Here is an 18,342-nt window from a genome sequence, read left to right as displayed (position 1 = left end):
TTTTCTTTTTGTGGCACCGAATCCGTTTACATACAGAAGTAAGTGTTTCAAAACAGACAAGAGGCGTGGAAATATAATTCAAACAAAAATATATTTGAAACGTTCAGTTTGTAAGTCGCTTACCGTACTGCATTCGCTATCAAGAGCGGTGCGAGTCTTTATCTTTTAATCAAAATAATTGCCACTAGCGCATAAATGCTAATCCGGCAATGGAGCAGTCAACAAATAAAAAAGTGATTTCAAAGAGGAAGAGAGAGAGAGGGGAAAAAAATAAAATAAGTTATTTACCAGCTAAGGGTCTGTCAGTTTTTCGCTATACGGGCCTCCCAACTGGCAAATAACATATATGTCTTATGACAAAAAAAAAAAAAAAAGGTCTAGGGCTTGGGATAAGGACTATAAACGTTTTATTCCGTGTTAAGGATACATTGGGGATCTTTGGAATGGAAAGAGACAATAATCTGGGTTTTTCTGGTCACCAATTATCAAATGTGCGCAAAAAGATTAATCGTCAACTTAACGTTTAGTTATGATTTGCTTTCGGAACAGGACAAGGCAATGGTGAGCGCGAAGTGTTTTCTACATGTCTTCTGTGCACTGCATGTGTGTTTAGGTCTGTTTAGGCGGTCAGTAATAAAACAAGTAATGCTTTCCGATTTGGTGCTTCCGCTAGGTTTTCAGAAATGTTCAGCAATACAGCAACTTATTCTTAAGAAATAAGTTTATTTTTGACCATGGAATCGCGCTCTCGGCGACATGTCATCGATCACGGTGCCGTGTTGTGATCTTTTCAGCAATTAAAGCTGTCTCTCAAACATTGACCTTCTGGCACTGTGTTACGCAAACCCCCACGATCTTTTGGTCAAGGTCTACTAGTTTGGCAAGGCCACAAAGGTAGGGTACATCATTCAAAGGTAAGTTCTGCTGATACTACATGTTAAATTTAGTAGTGTGTAGGTATCCAAAGTCTTCAAAGAGCGAAGTTCTTTAATAAAGTCACAATATCAGAAGGAATTTAGACTGCAAGTGTAGTTTCGTCGCATAAACCCGTCAAAGTACTGATCTGGGAGAAAGGTGAAAAATCAGGGAGGAGGGAGAAACGGCCAAAAAAGAAAAATGTGTTTAAAATGGGGAGATGAGATATATGCCTACCCGTTCCTCTCCCCTCATAACTGTATTTTTACTTTTCTAATTAGAGATTTTCAAAATATTCTAAAAGTAAAAGCTGGGTATTACACATTCCTCAGAAGAAACGATTCCTTTAGATTAAGAAGAATAATTTCTAATATGTCTCTTCCCAAAGTGTCAAAAACTGCCCACCATCGATTTTGTTTCTTCTTGATTCTTCGTTTCTCTTGAAAGTGCACTTGGTACGGTAAGACGATATTATCAAAAAAGTAGTCGCCCCTTCGATGGACAATTAGTGTTATTTAAGGCTGATGATTGTTTCATAGGCGAGTTAAACTCCCCGTTCAAAACAGTTATGAAAAAAAAAAACAAACAAACAAACTCCCATCACCATTTGAGAAACAGGAAATAGACACTTTATATTTCTTATCTTACTTGTTCACCAGTTGGTTTTAAAATATCTCAATTTGTTTTCAATAAGAGGATTGCAACTGATATTAAGGTTCAGAAGCTGGCTTTCACACATTTCCTTGAAAAAATATAAAAAATTCTTATTATTTAGTTTCTTTAAAAAGTTACCTTCCATAAGCATTGTTTTTATTTTCTCTTGAAACTTACAATGGTCCCAAGAGAAACTGGAAATAATGCTATGGCAAATTTTGGAGAGACGAACAAAGAGTATTATGGTATTTTTGATATTGGATAATTATCTAAATTTAGAATACGGGTCCCACCAAATAATGGCCAATCAGATTTGGGCCAAATGACCCAACTCTCCTGATTGGTCCGTAACCAAATAGCCGCACGAGGAATTGCTCGTGCTTTGCTCGAGCAGTGCAAAATCGTGCGCGCGCATATGGCGCTACGTTTTGTTCTCGCAAAAATCTATCAGTAGCTGTTCTAAAAATAGACAATAGGCTGATTTAGCAACAGAACGGGAACGTCAGTGGAGACGTCGCGCGCAGCAAAACTACCAATGAGAATTTAGAATAGAGAAGAAAAGAGTGGAGTCTATTCTATTCTGAATTCTCATTGGTGTTTTTTCTGTGCGCGCCGTCACCACTGACGTTCCCGTTCTGTTGCTAAATCAGCCGAATACCGAAAACTGGCGGGCCTCCTACCATCGCAGATCGAGACTTTTTGGTTTATGAATAAATGACAAAATGTTAACCCGTGACTTTCTGTCGCTGCTGCAAATTTCCGTTTCGTAAACGGTCGTTGCCATTTGGACGACACTTAGACACTTTTCTTTGTTGTTTGCAAATAAGGAAAAAAAAACTTAATCAGGGACTAGATTAGCAAAGTATGTCACTTTGAATTTTGAAAAACGTTGAAAAAAACTTTAAAAAAGCAATTGCAGAAAAAAAAATTAATAATAATTTGGAAGAACGATGTCGGACTTGATTCATTGGCCAACGTTAACCACTCTAAACATCGCAATTTTAAAATATTTAAATGAAGCTAACCCTCACAATTCATTGAAAGCTAACCGAATAGAAAAGGCTTGGTTACCAAGAATGGATGGCATCGACCGTCGACGAAACGGAAATTAGCATCGCTGCTATTGGCAGTACTGCTTCTTAGCGACAACGGAGCCGTACGCTTTTTACTTGAAGCAAACTGCCTCCTAAACCCGCAACAAGTTTAATATATTTTACGTACTGCTTGTGATAGTTTCTTGTAACTTGTTTGAATTGATTTTCACGTGACGTCATCGCCGCCATGCTGGCGGACGAAAACAAAAAAGCTCTCATTAGCTTCTTTTGTTTGTCCATCAGCAATACACGTTATTCCAAAATAGCCGCCACTTTAGCATTCTTTTGTTTCCATGGAAATTGACCCATGAGGGCCAATTTGCATGGAAACAAAACAATACTATAATGGCAGTCATTTTGGAATAAGGTGTATTGTACATTTCTCTATTGTTATTAGTGTGTCTAAGAGGTTGGTTGAAAACATCCTGTAGCAAATCGTGGTCTGCATATCGCCTAGAACCCAGGCCCTCTCTCTTTATCTCACAAAGAAACTTAACATGGCCCGCGTGGCACAGACAAGAAGGGTGGGTCCTTTTTAATCACAAAAACCTTTTTTCCCTTCAAACGGCTTCTAATATCATGTAAAACTAGGGTGGTTTTATAAACTCTTGTTCTTCGGCCATTTAATGTTTAATCCTTTCATTCCCAGGAGAGATCGGTACGTAAATTCTCCTCACAATTTCAATAAGATGTCAGTCAAACAGGTATTGAGAATGAAGAATATTATCAACTAATTCAGAGGTGTGATCTTGATATAATACCAAATTCTCATGACAACCCAACAGAGAAATCTATGGTACTAGTTAGGAGAATGAACGTTTCGATCGTGGGAATGAAAAGACTAATAAGAATTAAGCACAAATAGCGGTGACAAAGATGGTGGAGCACGGCATTTTTAAGAACATACGAAACGTCAAGATCATAAATATGTGTTAGTTCACTGTGTTTATCACCGCGCTTTGGCCGGTGGTCCAACAATCAGTAACCAAGTTTGCGAGATTCGAGGTTGCAACGGAGAGGTTGACTTAACTTTCGGCGAGAATTCGTCAAAATAACTGATAACAAATCTCCTTCAAAAATTTCAACCTCAACCCAGGATCTCTCTCTCGCGATTTCTCCTTTGACGTCGAGGAATAGGAAGCAGCAGAAAGAGAGCCCGGATTCGAGGATACGAACATCAATGTCATCAGTTGATTGACCAAGCCAATCTCACTTTGTGTCGCTAGCTTCAATCCATTTTAATCTTAAGTTTGATATGAAGATTTCTCGCGCTTCGAAAAGATGGGGGTTCATAATTTGAAATACATGGGATACCTCGGGTGGGTATAAACAGTGTCTTCAGTTTTACTCTTTTCTACCTCACGGGTTTCTTATTTCATGGATTCCTGTGTCTCTTTCCAACACAACTCGGGTCAGCGTCTCGAAGATAGACTTGGGTCAAGTCCTCTTTCCTTCACATAAGCCGAGATCTCCCGTTGAATTTGACAAAAATGGTTTACCAGTCGATGCCAAAGCGAGTTCTGTCTCTCTGGATTCGTTTGTTTAACTTCGGTTCGGAAAGTTCGAGTCTTCGTCTAAACACTTTCCCACCGTTTTTCACTTGACCAGTTAGACAGACAGGGAAACGCGAGACAGCTCCAAAGAGCAAACATTAAAGGCACAAAATCGCTGAGTCCTCTACTTGGTTGCACCAGTTAGTGGAGAGCAGGGAAGAGATTGTCTTGAAGGAATATCAAGTTAAACAAGTCATCTGCTTTCAAGAGCCTTGTGCTGCCGATTAAAAGCTAAACAAGGATCGAAAAAAAAATTATCACTAAGGCAAATACTTTCCAGAAAAGCTTCAATGCCAATGACCTCATCGACAAAATTGCCAACAACTATGGGCAACATTGATCACATGCTTGGTCACTAAGCATGGCATCCACCGTTTACGGAAGGAAATAGTCCCTCACTTCTTTCAGCCGGGGGAGTTCGGGAGTGCGGGCTTCCGGTGACAATTTGAACAAATAAGCTTTAAATTTACAATGGAACATCTCGCAACCGGGAAAACTTCAGTATTCATAAATAATAAAATGTCCCTTCCTGAGACACAGTGACCTTCACATATGTGTACGTGGAAAAAAATTTCGATCTGCAATCTCAATACGCGGTTTTCTTGTCCCAAGAAGCAGCACAACCTCTTCCTAGGGTCTTTCATCTCCCTACCCCAGAGAGAGCACGGAAAGATGAAAAACCCTAGAACGAGGTTGGAAGCAGGGACCCTTTAGTCAGCACCTAGAATAACGACCTACCGCCGATTCCAAATCATATGCTCCGCGAACCAGGGAATCCCGCAGTCGCAAATTTGAAACAATTACGGTTGGCAACGGTATCAAAACAGAATGTGGAAGGTCTACACCAAAAGTTACCTCGAACGCATCCTTTTTCTTTTTCTCGGTTGGGGGCGGAGTAGAAATATGTTGCTGGAAGTGGCGACTACTGACACCTTACGCCTCATCCGTGCAGACGGGAAAATACACAGTTTTTATCGCCTCTCCCTCCGAATAATAAATTACCCTTCCTCCTCCATATGCAACAACTCCATAATCCCAATCAGGTTCCGCCACCCCTGCCTATATACTTGGCGGAAGATTGCCAACCGTTAATGACGTCCTCGCATTTGAGGGCGGAAAAAGGACCAAACAAGACTCTATTCGCGCTTTTACCTGTGTGTTGGGGTGATACGCCGCAAGTGCTTCCCGTATTTGGTAAACTTCAGAACACGTGATTCCTCCGACGACAAACAACACCAACAATGGATGGTCGTTAGGTCGAGGCTTGCTCACATTCATAAATAAACTGTGTCGACAACACAACAGGAAACAGTCAGAGTTGCAGCAATGTGATAACCAGAAAGAAAAAGGTATAGACCTTGACCTAGTATATATTTCCTTTCATATTAGAGGGGATAAGGAGTTCAGCAACGAAAACGCCTCTTCAAAAAAAAAACTTACTATAGCGCTATCGTGCGTATATAGCGATTCAAGTTATTCCTCCTTGTTCACGTTATACTGTCCGATCACAGGATTGGTGCGAACGTTTATAAAGTACAGACAAAAAATAAACGATTCCGTATCATCGTCAGGGTGGTTCAGAGGTCATCAACCGCGTCTCCCATCTCTGTAACCCGGGTTCAACCCTGGCCTCGGGTCGTATGTGGGCTGAGTTACAGTCGATCTCAATCTTTCCTCTGGGGATTTTTCCTCCCTCATCAAAATCGCCTCTTAGTCAATTACATCCAGCTACGGGCGGACACCCTCGATAGGGATAACCTCTGGTATCCTTCCCTTACATTGAATTAAACGAATAAAGTTGCTATTAAAGTTGGTTATTTCACGTTGTTGCCAGTTTGCAGAGCACGGCGCAGATTTATAAAAATGCGCCACCCACTAGGGGCACGATTAATTTTCTTTTTTTAACAGATACTATTCTTGTTTTATAGCGTTGCTGTTGCCGTAGCCGTCAACAAGTTCCCTATAAGCTCCGTGTTAATAGTAAACGGCAAAAGTACGTATACAAATTTGCTGTTTGCCCTCCATGAAAAATATTTGCCTGTTGTCCGTTGTTACAAATAGTTGTCGAAAAAGTATTGAAAAGAGGCGGACATTAGCTGAAATGGGATGATATCTCTATCAGCGGTTACACGGTGAGCAAACCCACAACGTTTTAAAATAGAATAGAGATAGTGTGAGGCAACCTTACTTGCAATAGAATGAAGGGGTAGTTTCTAAAGAAACTATGGTGCTGCGTCGGTGGGGAAGTAGTATACAAAAATTTGGTTTTATCAACGGAGTTGATAATGTAAATTGGCCACCCTACAGAGATTCTAAAAGCGATGTTTCTCGTGACGTCACCTATTGTTATTAATATGCAAACCAGAACTTAACTGGCGGCTGAAACAATGACTTCTTTTGTTCCGTGGTTGGCAAATATGAATATCAAAAGAAATGTGACGTCAATGTTTGTAAACAAGAAATATCGCTATGTCAAAGGCTTATTGTTTGTTTCACCATGTTATCAACCATGGTGTACATCGCGACCTTTCGACTCCATACTTCCATTCTTCTTACGGCGACCTCAATAATAATTACTATTTATCTTGCTTCTAAAGAACTACCAAGCGTTTTTACAACTATTTAATCCGCAGATAGTTTGCCACAGAAATCGCGTGCGGAATACCCTGCAAACAGTTGGTTTCTCCTACGCTTCCCGAGAGAGAAACCACTGCGAGCAACCGTTAGTTTCTTTGAGTGAGCCGCCGTCCAGCGCCAAGGACGAATAAATTAAATTTGAACCGGTAAAACGAGTTAGTAAACTTGTTTTGGCGCTTGCGCGTGCGTTCAGCTACGTAACTGCTGCGTTTGGGCGAGCCTGCTGTGTAGGGATTTCCCGCGAAATAAGACGAAGTGATGTCAAATACATCACGTGGGGTTTGACGTACTTCGCACATGCTTGATGGAAAATCAAACGGTTGATCGCAGTGGGGTTCTCTCTCGGGAAGCGTAGGAGAAACGAACTGCTCGCAGGGTACGTGCGAAACCGTAATCACATGTAATCGTAAAAACAACAAATGGCTTTTTGGTGTCCTGTTTACCCTAAACATTTTATCAAAGGAAAAAGAAATGACTAAAAGAAATCACTGCTGTCCAAAATGAAGTATAAACATTTTACGTGAATGTAAAAAAAACTAAATCAATTCAAGATTCTACTTTGTGCTGCCACACTCCAATAAGCGAGAAAATAGTTAACGCCACAACACGTGCACAACGTTGATCTCGAAAGGTTGAAATATAAAACGCCTTTAAAAGGTTATCGTACTAAACAGGACTATTGATTTGATTGACGTGCTCTTTTATTCAGAGTGCCACTTTCCATGCTTACCTAAATCCGGTTTTGATGAGATCTTTGAATCCATGAGACTTGAATTCGACATCCGGTAGCTCAGGAGACTCGGGGCTAAATACACCATCTATAATCTGACAGATGAAAGAACGCAAAGCCTTTAAGTATCGTCCCAAGACATGACTGGGTCAACACTAATGGCTATCCGTCAAACTGACATTGCACATTTCCTTACCATTACACGACGCAATATCCCATCTTAATATGAGAAGCTTATCGGTGTAAAAAGAACGAAAACAGGCAGAATTAGAGCTTTAGTTCAACAACAAATAGCGTTTCTAAGCAAAGCCGCGATGATCTATAGTATTTAGGTCTAAAAACCACTTTGAAGACGGTTAGCTTTTACTTGTTTTGCTGGGTACTACTATGTCAATACTCTACAAAATTCTATTTTCCAGGAGCTTGTCTCGTTAGTCTAGTGGATACTGGAATACGGGTTCAACTCTTTGGCTCGCCTAATCTGAATGTTCTCTCCACATTGAAATGTTTGCTTCTTTGACGTAGATATGAAATGTCAGGAAATGTCAGTTCGAGGGATGGCAATGAGTGTTGACCACATGACTGCGTGCAGTTTTCTCAAAATACGAGAGTACGTTGCCGATGGAGCGCAACTGAGTGAGCAAGGGAAGAAAAGAAAAAGCGATTGACCTCCCCTTGAAGTTGTGTGTCCTAAATAGAGCAATCGCGGCTATTCAAGTGAAGATACACAGCTGTATTTACCCTAACCATGACTCTTATCTTATTGCTGGAAATAGGTAGCATATGCTGTGACTTGCGGGGCACTTCGCGGTGCACCTCAAAATCGGGCGAGCAAATTGGCCAGTGCCAGTTGGACCTAAAAATAATATCTAAGTTGGGAAAATTTGAGTTTACTGTTACCAAAACGTTTGTGCGGGTAGCGAAATTAAAATTAAAGGAATAACTTCAACCAGCAAATGAACAAAACACCGTCTCAAACCATGCAACAGACACCAAGGGCGGGAAAAAAGGCACCTGCACAAATTGGTTTCAGTGTTTGATTGAATGCTTTTGCATCACTCCGCTAGTTGATTGGCTAAAAAAATCTCGCCGTACATTCTTATCGCTTACAAAGTACCAATCGGATAACAATTACCTGTTTGACCAATGGTTGATAATGCGATGGTTTCAGGGCTGTTCCCTGCTGAAATACATCCCTAAAAAGCAATCGATATAAAGAACCTTAAATTACTGCAACAACACAATGGGAAAATATTGATCATGCCGCTATGAAAGCATTTAAGAGACGACGCCTTAAAACATACGTCTGCAGATACCTAAACATTTGAAGTTCGTCCCTTGCCAAGTTCACGCCCCGTACTTTCTCAAACGCATCGGAGATCCTACTTCTTACAGTCTTCTCCAACAGCTCTGGTCCTAAAAATACAAAACATATATAACAATTATTAGATTCTTCTGGAGTGCAGCTGAACAATTTTGGAATGGTTGAAAAATAAACTAAGTTAAACTAACAATAACTAGGATAAGTGTGAATTTCAAAAGAGATCGAATATGTGGCTAGGAATTCCGGAGGAAAAGTGCAAATAGGGTGAACAAACATGCCGCTTTTCGACTGGATCCAAGTACACACGATTTTTATGATGCTAAATATCATTTTAGCAAAGTTTATACCAAGCCAATGCAGCGGGGACTCCAGGGAGGTTTGCAGGGGCATTGCCATGTGATTTGGCTTGAGTCATCTTGTTCATTACTCGCTTGCTTTTCCCTCCCTCCCATCCATGTTTTAGGGTAAGTATATATTCCACACAGTGATGTGTTGACGGGTGCCGTGGAAGGCGGACTGTGGCTCGGTTGCCATGGTGGCCTCCTTGATGCTGAGGAGAGTGCTCCTGACCTCCTCTCTTGCAGCCTTTACGGCACCTACCCTCCAGTAAATTGGCGTAGTGTTTTAATATTCATCAGTATACTCAACAAAATTACTCAATTGCTGTGTTTCCATAGCAACTTCCGTATTGCACTCCATGTCAAAGAAATGGCCTTTATTAGATGCAAGCGGATTTCAATAAGCGTCACAAAGTGTCCCCTTGCTCTTCTCCCCAACCTCAACATCACTCGTGTCTCGGAATACAGACGATTTACGTCACAAAGTGTCCCCCAAATGCTGCTCTTTAAGTAAAGATTAACTGCTGCATAGGTAGCCGGATGTTTCGCCCGAAACTACAGATGATTCGCCCGATGATATTTAATTGACTTAAATTGGTGCACAACAACAATCATAACGTGAAACCAATAAATAAAGGAAAATTTAACTTTACCAGGCATGCAAACAGGCTCTTCTTTGTTCAACGGGTAAAATCAAACCGGAACAAAATGAATAAGGAATCTTTCGCAAGGAATCGAAAAATTAATAAGCGACATTCCCGTTCCTTGTCCTAAGGTTGTTAGTATCATTGATTGATATCATCGGCCGAATCGCCTTTCCCTTCGGGCGAATCTTGCTAAAAATAATGCTAATCTTTACCCTTACCTTATTGTTGGAAATAGGTAGTAAAGGCTTGGACTCAAAGGGACACTTTGTGTTGGGTGTTAAAAGTGGGTGTGCATCTAATCATGTACATTACTACACAAGTGTGGGCCCAGAGAATCCAACTTACCTAAAAACGACTCACTGCTGCATTTCAGGTCTCCGCTAAGTAGACTCTCTATCATCATGTTCTGCGGGTACCAAAATACAGTGATCAGTTGACAGAGGTTTGTTAAGATTAAATCATGCCTATTTAATGCTGTAGTAGTATTAGTGGTGTACATCTTTGCTTAGCACTCCGCTTTCATGAACTAGTCATTTACTCATAGGATTGCACCATTAATTCTTTAAACAGGGGCACCCAACGAGACCATGGTTCCAAACCACTTAAACATAGCTTTGTTAAACATATTTTAGTATTTAAACGGTAGATATACGCATATTTTTATCCCCTAAAAATTTTTCATCTGTTCGGATTTCCTAGTTGAAAGTCTAGTGATCCGAAAATTATAGGGATCAAAACTTACCTTTTCGAAAATTTCAGCCAGAAAAAAGGCTCCCGAAAATTCTGGGTGACCTTTTTGGGGTAAAAATCCGTTTAAAATGGGCATTTATACCATTTTTTAGATGTTCGAAAATCCTAGGACAGGCAGGCAGGCAAGAAATTTGACAACAAATGATCCGAAAATTCTAGATCTCGAATCGTCTTCCGAAAAGATATTTTCCTAAAATTGACGTTGGGTGCCCCTGTTTAAAGAAAGTCCTGGCGAGATTTTTCTTCAGACTGTTTTCAAAGTTAAAAAATTTCAAGTGCCTTTATCAATGTTTTGCATTTTGTCAACTGAACACATTAAAAAACTAGACAACATATGCAAAAAACAGGCAAAGACTATAGTTTTGTTGCACACCTATTTGAAGAAACCGATGCATTCAAATAACAAGTTCATCACTTAGATTCAAGTTTGAACCAATTATTATTGTTATCTGTATGCCAGGAGTCATGCAACCCAAATTCCCTTGTTTCCCAACAAAATCCAAAATAGCAGCAAATCTGTTTTTTTTTTTACCATTTACGAACTCACAACCCTTTAAAATTACTCTTTATATGTATGTAGACTCCAAAAAAGTGTTCAGAGACACTTAACATTACTGCTCATACACAGATGATTCATATCCTTGTATAATATAGTATGTAACATAACTGGTAAGCTGTGGCAGCCTTGGGTTACCTGAGCAGAGAACATGACTGTTACTACACTTATTGCACTGAAGCAGCAGATAAACAAAGATAGAAGGGTTTTTAGACTTCAAATGAACATAACCACATACTTTAATCTGCTCCTCTTCTATGGGGGAATTGTAACATTCCTGGCCAGTTAATGAATACAGGTAAATTAATACCAAAAGAACATGCTCCACATCGACAAACCTAAAGAAAAATCAATCAGACACTATAATAGGGTTATATTCAAGTAAAATTTAATAGCAAATTATCAACCCACATTATACCAGGGAAGGAAGAATAATCCCATTTACAGTGTACTTGCTGTTCTTCCACTTCAGTGCGATGTGTGATGGGTGCTTCTGCTAGGGCTCGGGCTGGGTTGGAGGTGGGGCAAGTTCTTGGGTGTTCTACCTACTCGGGTTTGGGATTAGCAAAGCCAGCCCTCGCATTCCTGGCCACCCAACCTCCATGTGCGACTCAGGTGTTAAATGACAGTTAACAACCTAAACTCGGAGAAGTTTTGACTTAATATTTCTGGGACTCAAGCACTTAGGCTGTAACTGATGGCACTGATCTATCCAGTCCCGGTTTCATCCCTTCCTATAGCCTTGTTTTGGTGAATTTTAGAAGCCTTTTTCCCTTGGGGTTGACTTTCCAGTGATAGTTTGAATGTAAATGGCCACTCAAAAAGCAAGCGAAGGGGAGGGGGAGAGGAGAAGGATAAGCATTCTTGTTTCATGATTACTTTGATTTTAACAGCTAGTGACACCTATGAAGAAGCCAGACCCAGATACATACTTTTGTTGATTATCAGCTTGCAATGCAGTCATCACTTGAGATAAAGCACTTTGTGCACCATGCTCTCCAATCTGAAGAATTAAACCCTAAGAATAAACACAGTTTAGAAATATTACTACGTCCTTAACAGAACTAATAATAATAATGGCATTATTGCTATTATTATTATTATTATTATTATTATTATTATTATTATTAGTGGTGGTGGTGGTGGTAGTAGTAGTAGTAGTAGTAGTAGTAGTAGTAGTAGTAGTAGTGGTAGTAGTAGTAGTCGAAGTAGTAGTAGTAGTAGTAGTAGTAGTAGTAGTAGTGGTAGTAGTAGTAGTAGTCGAAGTAGTAGTAGTAGTAGTAGCAGCAGCAGCAGCAGCAGCAGCAGCAGCAGCAGTAGTAGTAGTAGTAGTAGTAGTAGTAGTAGTAGTAGTCGAAGTAGTAGTAGTAGTAGTAGTAGTAGTAGTAGTAGTAGTAGTAGTAGTAGTAGTGGTGGTGGTAGTAGTAGTAGTAGTAGTAGTAGTAGTAGCGGTAGTAGTAGTAGTGGTAGTAGTAGTGGTAGTAGTGGTAGTAGTAGTAGTAGTAGTAGTAGTAGTAGTAGTAGTAGTAGTAATAGTAGTAGTAGTAGTAGTAGTAGTAGCAGCAGCAGCAGCAGCAGCAGCAGCAGCAGCAGTAGTAGTAGTAGTAGTAGTAGTAGTAGTAGTAGTAGTAGTAGTAGTAGTAGTAGTAGTAGTCGAAGTAGTAGTAGTAGTAGTAGTAGTAGTAGTAGTAGTGGTGGTGGTAGTAGTAGTAGTAGTAGTAGTAGTAGTAGTAGTAGCGGTAGTAGTAGTAGTGGTAGTAGTAGTGGTAGTAGTGGTAGTAGTAGTAGTAGTAGTAGTAGTAGTAGTAGTAGTAGTAGTAGTAGTAGTAGTAGTAGTAGTAGTAGTAGTAGTAGTAGTAGTAGTAAAAGTAGTAGTAGTAAAAGTAGTAGTAGTAGTCAAAGTAGAAGTAGTAGTAGTAGTAGTAGTAGTGGTAGTGGTAGTCGAAGTAGTAGTAGTAGTAGTAGTAGTAGTAGTAGTAGTAGTAGTAGTAGTAGTAGTAGTAGTAGTAGTAGTAGTAGTAGTAGTAGTAGTAGTAGTAGTAGTAGTAGTAGTAGTAGTAGTACTTAGTAGTGGTAGTAGTGGTAGTCGAAGTAGTAGTAGTAGTAGTAGTAGCAGTAGTAGTAGACTGTAGTATTAGTAGTAGTAGTAGTAGACTGTAGTAGTATTCACAATAAGTTAAATTTTTATAAACATTTAAAAATAAAGATAAGCATAATAATGATAAGTTTAACACAATATTGTTAATGTTTCCATGACCCCATTTTCAAGTGACTATAGAAAAAAAATGCAGGAGTGACTAATTTATCAAATGAATCAAGGGTCATACTGTAGGTTTAAATTAACATGTACAGCGAGCATGTTAAGTATGTCTCATTAATTCATGTGCAATTGAGAGCGAATTTTGTCAAAATTTGTGCTTTGTTCTCATTAAAATTTGTTGAATTTTGGTGGAAATTTTGCACATTTGGCATGCGAAATTTCAAACAGGGCAATGAAAATTCGAAGAAGCGAATTTCCAACTTAGCAAAATATTGATGAAAATTTGCGCTAAATACAACGAAATATCAGCAAATTTCACAAAATTGAGCCAGGCGAAATTTTGAGCAGACGAAATATCAGCAAAACTTCATGCTCAATTGCAATGAAATAAAACAGCAGTGATTTTGGGACTACCGGTAAGTGAAGCAGTACATGTACTAGCAACTATTTAGCTAACTTAGCTTAATCAATAATAATATACAGAAGAACTGAAGAACTCAGTCCTGCAGTAAGGTGCAAGATCTTTGCGAGGCACTGACATAATTTTTTTCCTTCCCTAGAAAAACATGAACATGACTGCAACTTATCATAATTCTCAAATGCTGATGATGATGAGTATTATTATTATTATTATTATTATTATTATTATTATTATTATTAAATTATTATTATTATTAAATTATTATTATTATTAGTAGTAGTAGTAGTAGTAGTAGTAGTAGTAGTACATGTATATGGAGGCGGAATGTTGTAATGTTGTACCATGCAGACAAAGTGTGAGTTTTTCCCCTTCAAAGCATGGCCCTGCCTTTATGTTCTCCGTAATATCAATATTGCCCTTTTTCCTGTTTTATAAAAGTGAAAAAAGGATATTCACCACTGGAAAAAAAAGTTTGCATCTTCACAATCCAGTTTGATTATATAAACCCCATGTACTGTACAAACACAACTCACTTTTTCTATTGCTTGTAAATGGTCCATCTGTGAAGTGTGTTCACTCTTCAATGCCATTATTGTTGCTCTAACAAGTTGTAGTAAAGCCCCATGTCGTTTCAAGCATTTTGGCTGACCTCTGCAATTATAACGATAAAAGGAGCCGTATATATGTTTTTGTACCAATTCACAAAGACACTTCCAATATGATTTTGACACCGGTAAGTCTCAGTGGTAGGAGTCACTGGGTTAATTACATCAATAAGTATTCACCTGAAATGTTCTGACATCAGTTTGAGCTGTTCAGCAGATATTTTGCTCGGCATCCTTTGGCTCTTTTCTGTCATAGATTCTCTGGTCAAAGCTTCCTGAAGATGCCTTGAGAGGTCCATCAAACTTTCCTTCATTTCAAGAAAAAAAGTACTTTATTTATAACACAAGAATAATCAAATATTGGACAGAGTAAAATCTACGAGTAGCCCTCAAAGGAGGCAACTGGTTAAAACCACTAGTGTTGGTCCACAGTTTCAATTTTTAGTTTCAGTTTTTATTCTTTTGCACTATTTACAAAATAATGCTTCTACATTAAACTACATTACAAGAGTAAACAGATAAAACAGCAACTAAAGTAAATTACACAAGTGATGAGTTAAGCAAAGTGTGCACAGTGACCAACGTAGCTTAAGCTTTCAAGTTGGTCAATGCCACGGGCAATTAATCGACATGAACAGGTACACATATTTTTATAAAAAACAAAAGAAAGTAAAGTGCAAATAGGTTAATATATAACTAACACATTACATAATACAAAAAAAAACCAATTTATAGTACGTGATTAATAAAATTAGAGCAGTTTTCAATTGAGTGTCGAAAGTAATTAGCGAATTGCTTTGGGTTATGATTAATTCACTCCGAGATTGGTTGAAACCAAAACCACTCGTGGCTCATGTGTGAACATTTTCCCGTGCTTTGTATTAGCTATGTGTAATTACTTTGAGTTTTGATTGGTTTACCAGATTGTCTCTACCTATTACTTTGGTTTTGATTTTATGACAATCCATTGGAACTTGTTCTTAGACTAACAGGATATGGGCAGACTACACTAGGAGACAGATCAAGTAATTAGAAGATACAGTTTGTACTGTACATGTACTTTGAACCAGCAGTCTCCAGTGTGATAGTCCAATACACATCCCACAGAGCCACAAGTGTGTCATTCATTATTACCTTTTGCCTCTTGGTTATCATAGAACAGAGAAGAGCCTGGGTAGGAGGATCTCTTGGGTGAGCTAGGCAACCGGGTGCTACAGTCTGAGGAGTAGAACTGGAACACATGAAAGAGAATATTAGTGAAAAACAATCACAAGAAAGACAAACATCAGACAAAGCTAGCTTCCAGCAAATTGAGGTTTTTTTGAGCAAACTAAAAGAAATGCACCTTCTTTTTTTAGAACTATTTCCCAGAAGCACTGAAAATATTATTATTGTGAATTAAAGTGTATTGTGGAAACAATAACAGCACATTACATACCTGCCATTGGAACAGAGAGGTGACATGTCCACAGCAACATCACTGTTGTGTTGTGCTAATCGTGGAAGTAACTGGATGATTTTGTCTGCAAGAGTGTCGAAAGAGTGCCCAGATGGACCCACTAGATCAAGTGTCCTGTCAATCAAAATCAGAGATGCCCGGCTACTTGCACTCTAAAAGAAATATGACCAATTTTCTTTTTGAGGGTTACGTAGCAGAAAATAAGAGACATGCCTTGGGACAGAAAGCAAAAAAACGGAAACCTGAACCAAAAAATCAAGCCCTAGAATTTGGAAATCTACAGAGACTTGAATGAATTCCATATAAATTGTGTTGAAGTTGAGGGTGCTCACAGTTCCCAAATTCATTTAAGATGGTCACAAATAATATTGTCCTTCCAGCGTCAAGCAGTCCTAACTCTAACCGCTATACCTGTGGTTGGAATTACAGTGAAACCGGTTGTTCGTTTGTGCACCACTTTGCAACATTGTCATGCAATGTTGCATTTTTGATTGGCACTTTGCTCCTAGAAAGGTGAGGTTTCAAATTTCACAACGTACCCACACACATGAAGTCCAGTGGTATGCCTCCAACTGTAATTAGATTGTGAACCTTTTCCATAGGCGGTTTGTAATTGATAACTTTAGTATTTTGGAAGGCGCCTGGGCTTCAAATAGATTTGAAATGATTAATTTCTTTGAAGAAAGGCAGCAAGTTGAGCTTTGAACTTGCAAAGTGGCGCGCAAATGAACAACCGGTTTCACGGTAAAGTGCACCTACATGTAACCTCAAAGCATTTTCTTTTGCCAAAGTGTAATGTCTAACATGTATTTTACCTTTGCTTCTCTAGATTTTACTTTAAATAGGCCTAATGAGGTATGAGAGAGTTACAAAGCTGGCATTGATTTATCCCATGGCTGAGCTAGTGAGAAGTATGGGTCTATTCCTTCAATGACGTCAAGAACTAATTAACATCGCCATTTTAAGTTCTTTCAAAACTACAATGTAAAGTAGTTCATGATGTCATCAAAGGAATAGGCCCACGCCTCTCACTGCCACAGCCATGGGACAAATGATTACCAGCATCGTTCTCTTACATACCCTTTAAATAGTAAAATCTAGAGAAGCAAAGGTAAAATGTCTGTTTGGTATTAAACTTTTGCTAAAGTAAAAATCTTAAAGTTAGGTGCACTTAAAGGGAAACCCTGTTTTGTCGTCCATAAAGGGTGTGCCCTGTAGCCCATTATAAAATAATTAGGATAGTACACACACTCTCATTGGTCAATAGCTGTGTTTAGATGAGAGTATGAAACAATGCGATGAAACTTTGATTGGTTATGTATTGTCAGACGCGCGTTTTGATTGGTTGGTAGGAAATATGAGCGTGTGTCAAGAAAATCTGTTTCAATCAAGAACTAAAAAAACCAGCATTTTCCTTCATTTCTTGATTGGGCAGAATTATCTTTGAGAAACATTTTATAAAAGCAATAGAGGACTTTTTTCCCTCTTTCCATAGCCTCATCTAAACATGCGGGGGAGTTGGGAGAATTCGAGAGAGTTATGCAAACCCTCGACTGCGTCTCAGGTTGAATTCTCCCAACTCCCCATCATGTTTAGATAAGGCTATGGAAACACAGAAAACGTCCCCTATTGCTTAATTATGCTTCAATCCTAGACTCTCAGATAAAAATGATAAAAATGTTAATCTAATAAGCAATCTACCTTTCTTCTCATTCTTGCGGCTGGCAAGTTTGCAAGTTCTGTAGCAATGACCTTGCTGAGAAAGCCCACACCATAACAATCCTCATTCACCTCTAACATCTCAAACAAACTATTCAGACCAAATGCAAACATCTGAAACATGCACAAAGGTTCAAGGGTTATATTCAATGAGATCTCAGAACAAGAAATAAGAATAAGAAAGAAACTGATCTCCTGAATGGCAACATAGCAACATGGGCCAGTTGTTAAGACTTGTAAAATGTTAACCCATTGACACCTGAACTGCCAACCCGCAATGACGCGTAAAATCATCTGGCGTTAGACAGAGTAAAATCTATTAAGTCCTGCTTCTAGGAGTCAGTGGGTTAATAGAGAGATTTAACATTGCATTTATGACAAATAGCAAATGTCGGGGGTGTCTCAGACCCTGAAAACTAAAAAAAAGTAACCCAAAGCCCTCAATTTGGCTAACCCTAGGCCTAAAGTTTGTTTTTAGGCCTAGTGCATCACAGGGACAATATATACATCTGACAGGAAATGAAGATGTGCAGCCACACGTGGAACGTGGTTACTCAGTTAAATATGGCGGCTCACCCAACTTTCTCTTTGAAACAAGTTGTAGCGAACAGAAGACTTGAACTTCGCTTGAGGAAACTCAAAAAACCAACTTTAGGCCTAGTGTTAGCCAAATTGAGGGT

At 39.0% G+C, this 18,342-nt stretch overlaps 1 protein-coding gene across 1 annotated transcript in view; it reads right to left on the bottom strand.

Annotated features, from left to right (window-relative positions):
* Window positions 1-703: 703 nt before the first annotated feature.
* LOC138042835 (sec1 family domain-containing protein 2-like) overlaps window positions 704-18,342 on the bottom strand; it is a 38,828-nt gene continuing 21,189 nt past the window's right edge. Inside the window, exons 6-17 of the mRNA XM_068888865.1 lie at window positions 15,923-16,095; window positions 15,619-15,715; window positions 14,665-14,792; window positions 14,413-14,530; window positions 12,131-12,216; window positions 11,437-11,536; window positions 10,238-10,298; window positions 8,900-8,999; window positions 8,719-8,779; window positions 7,584-7,678; window positions 5,369-5,501; window positions 704-4,447 (exon numbers count right to left, since the gene is read on the bottom strand). Coding sequence (XP_068744966.1) covers window positions 4,358-4,447; window positions 5,369-5,501; window positions 7,584-7,678; window positions 8,719-8,779; window positions 8,900-8,999; window positions 10,238-10,298; window positions 11,437-11,536; window positions 12,131-12,216; window positions 14,413-14,530; window positions 14,665-14,792; window positions 15,619-15,715; window positions 15,923-16,095 — 1,242 coding nt within the window. The 3' untranslated portion in view covers window positions 704-4,357. The remainder of the gene's footprint in view (window positions 4,448-5,368; window positions 5,502-7,583; window positions 7,679-8,718; window positions 8,780-8,899; window positions 9,000-10,237; window positions 10,299-11,436; window positions 11,537-12,130; window positions 12,217-14,412; window positions 14,531-14,664; window positions 14,793-15,618; window positions 15,716-15,922; window positions 16,096-18,342) is intronic.

Source organism: Montipora capricornis, chromosome 3, assembly GCF_036669925.1.
Source record: "Montipora capricornis isolate CH-2021 chromosome 3, ASM3666992v2, whole genome shotgun sequence".
Taxonomy (NCBI): Eukaryota; Metazoa; Cnidaria; class Anthozoa; order Scleractinia; family Acroporidae; genus Montipora; species Montipora capricornis.
The sequence above is the reverse complement of the archived record's forward strand: the minus strand, read 5'-3'. Positions and strand labels throughout refer to the sequence as shown.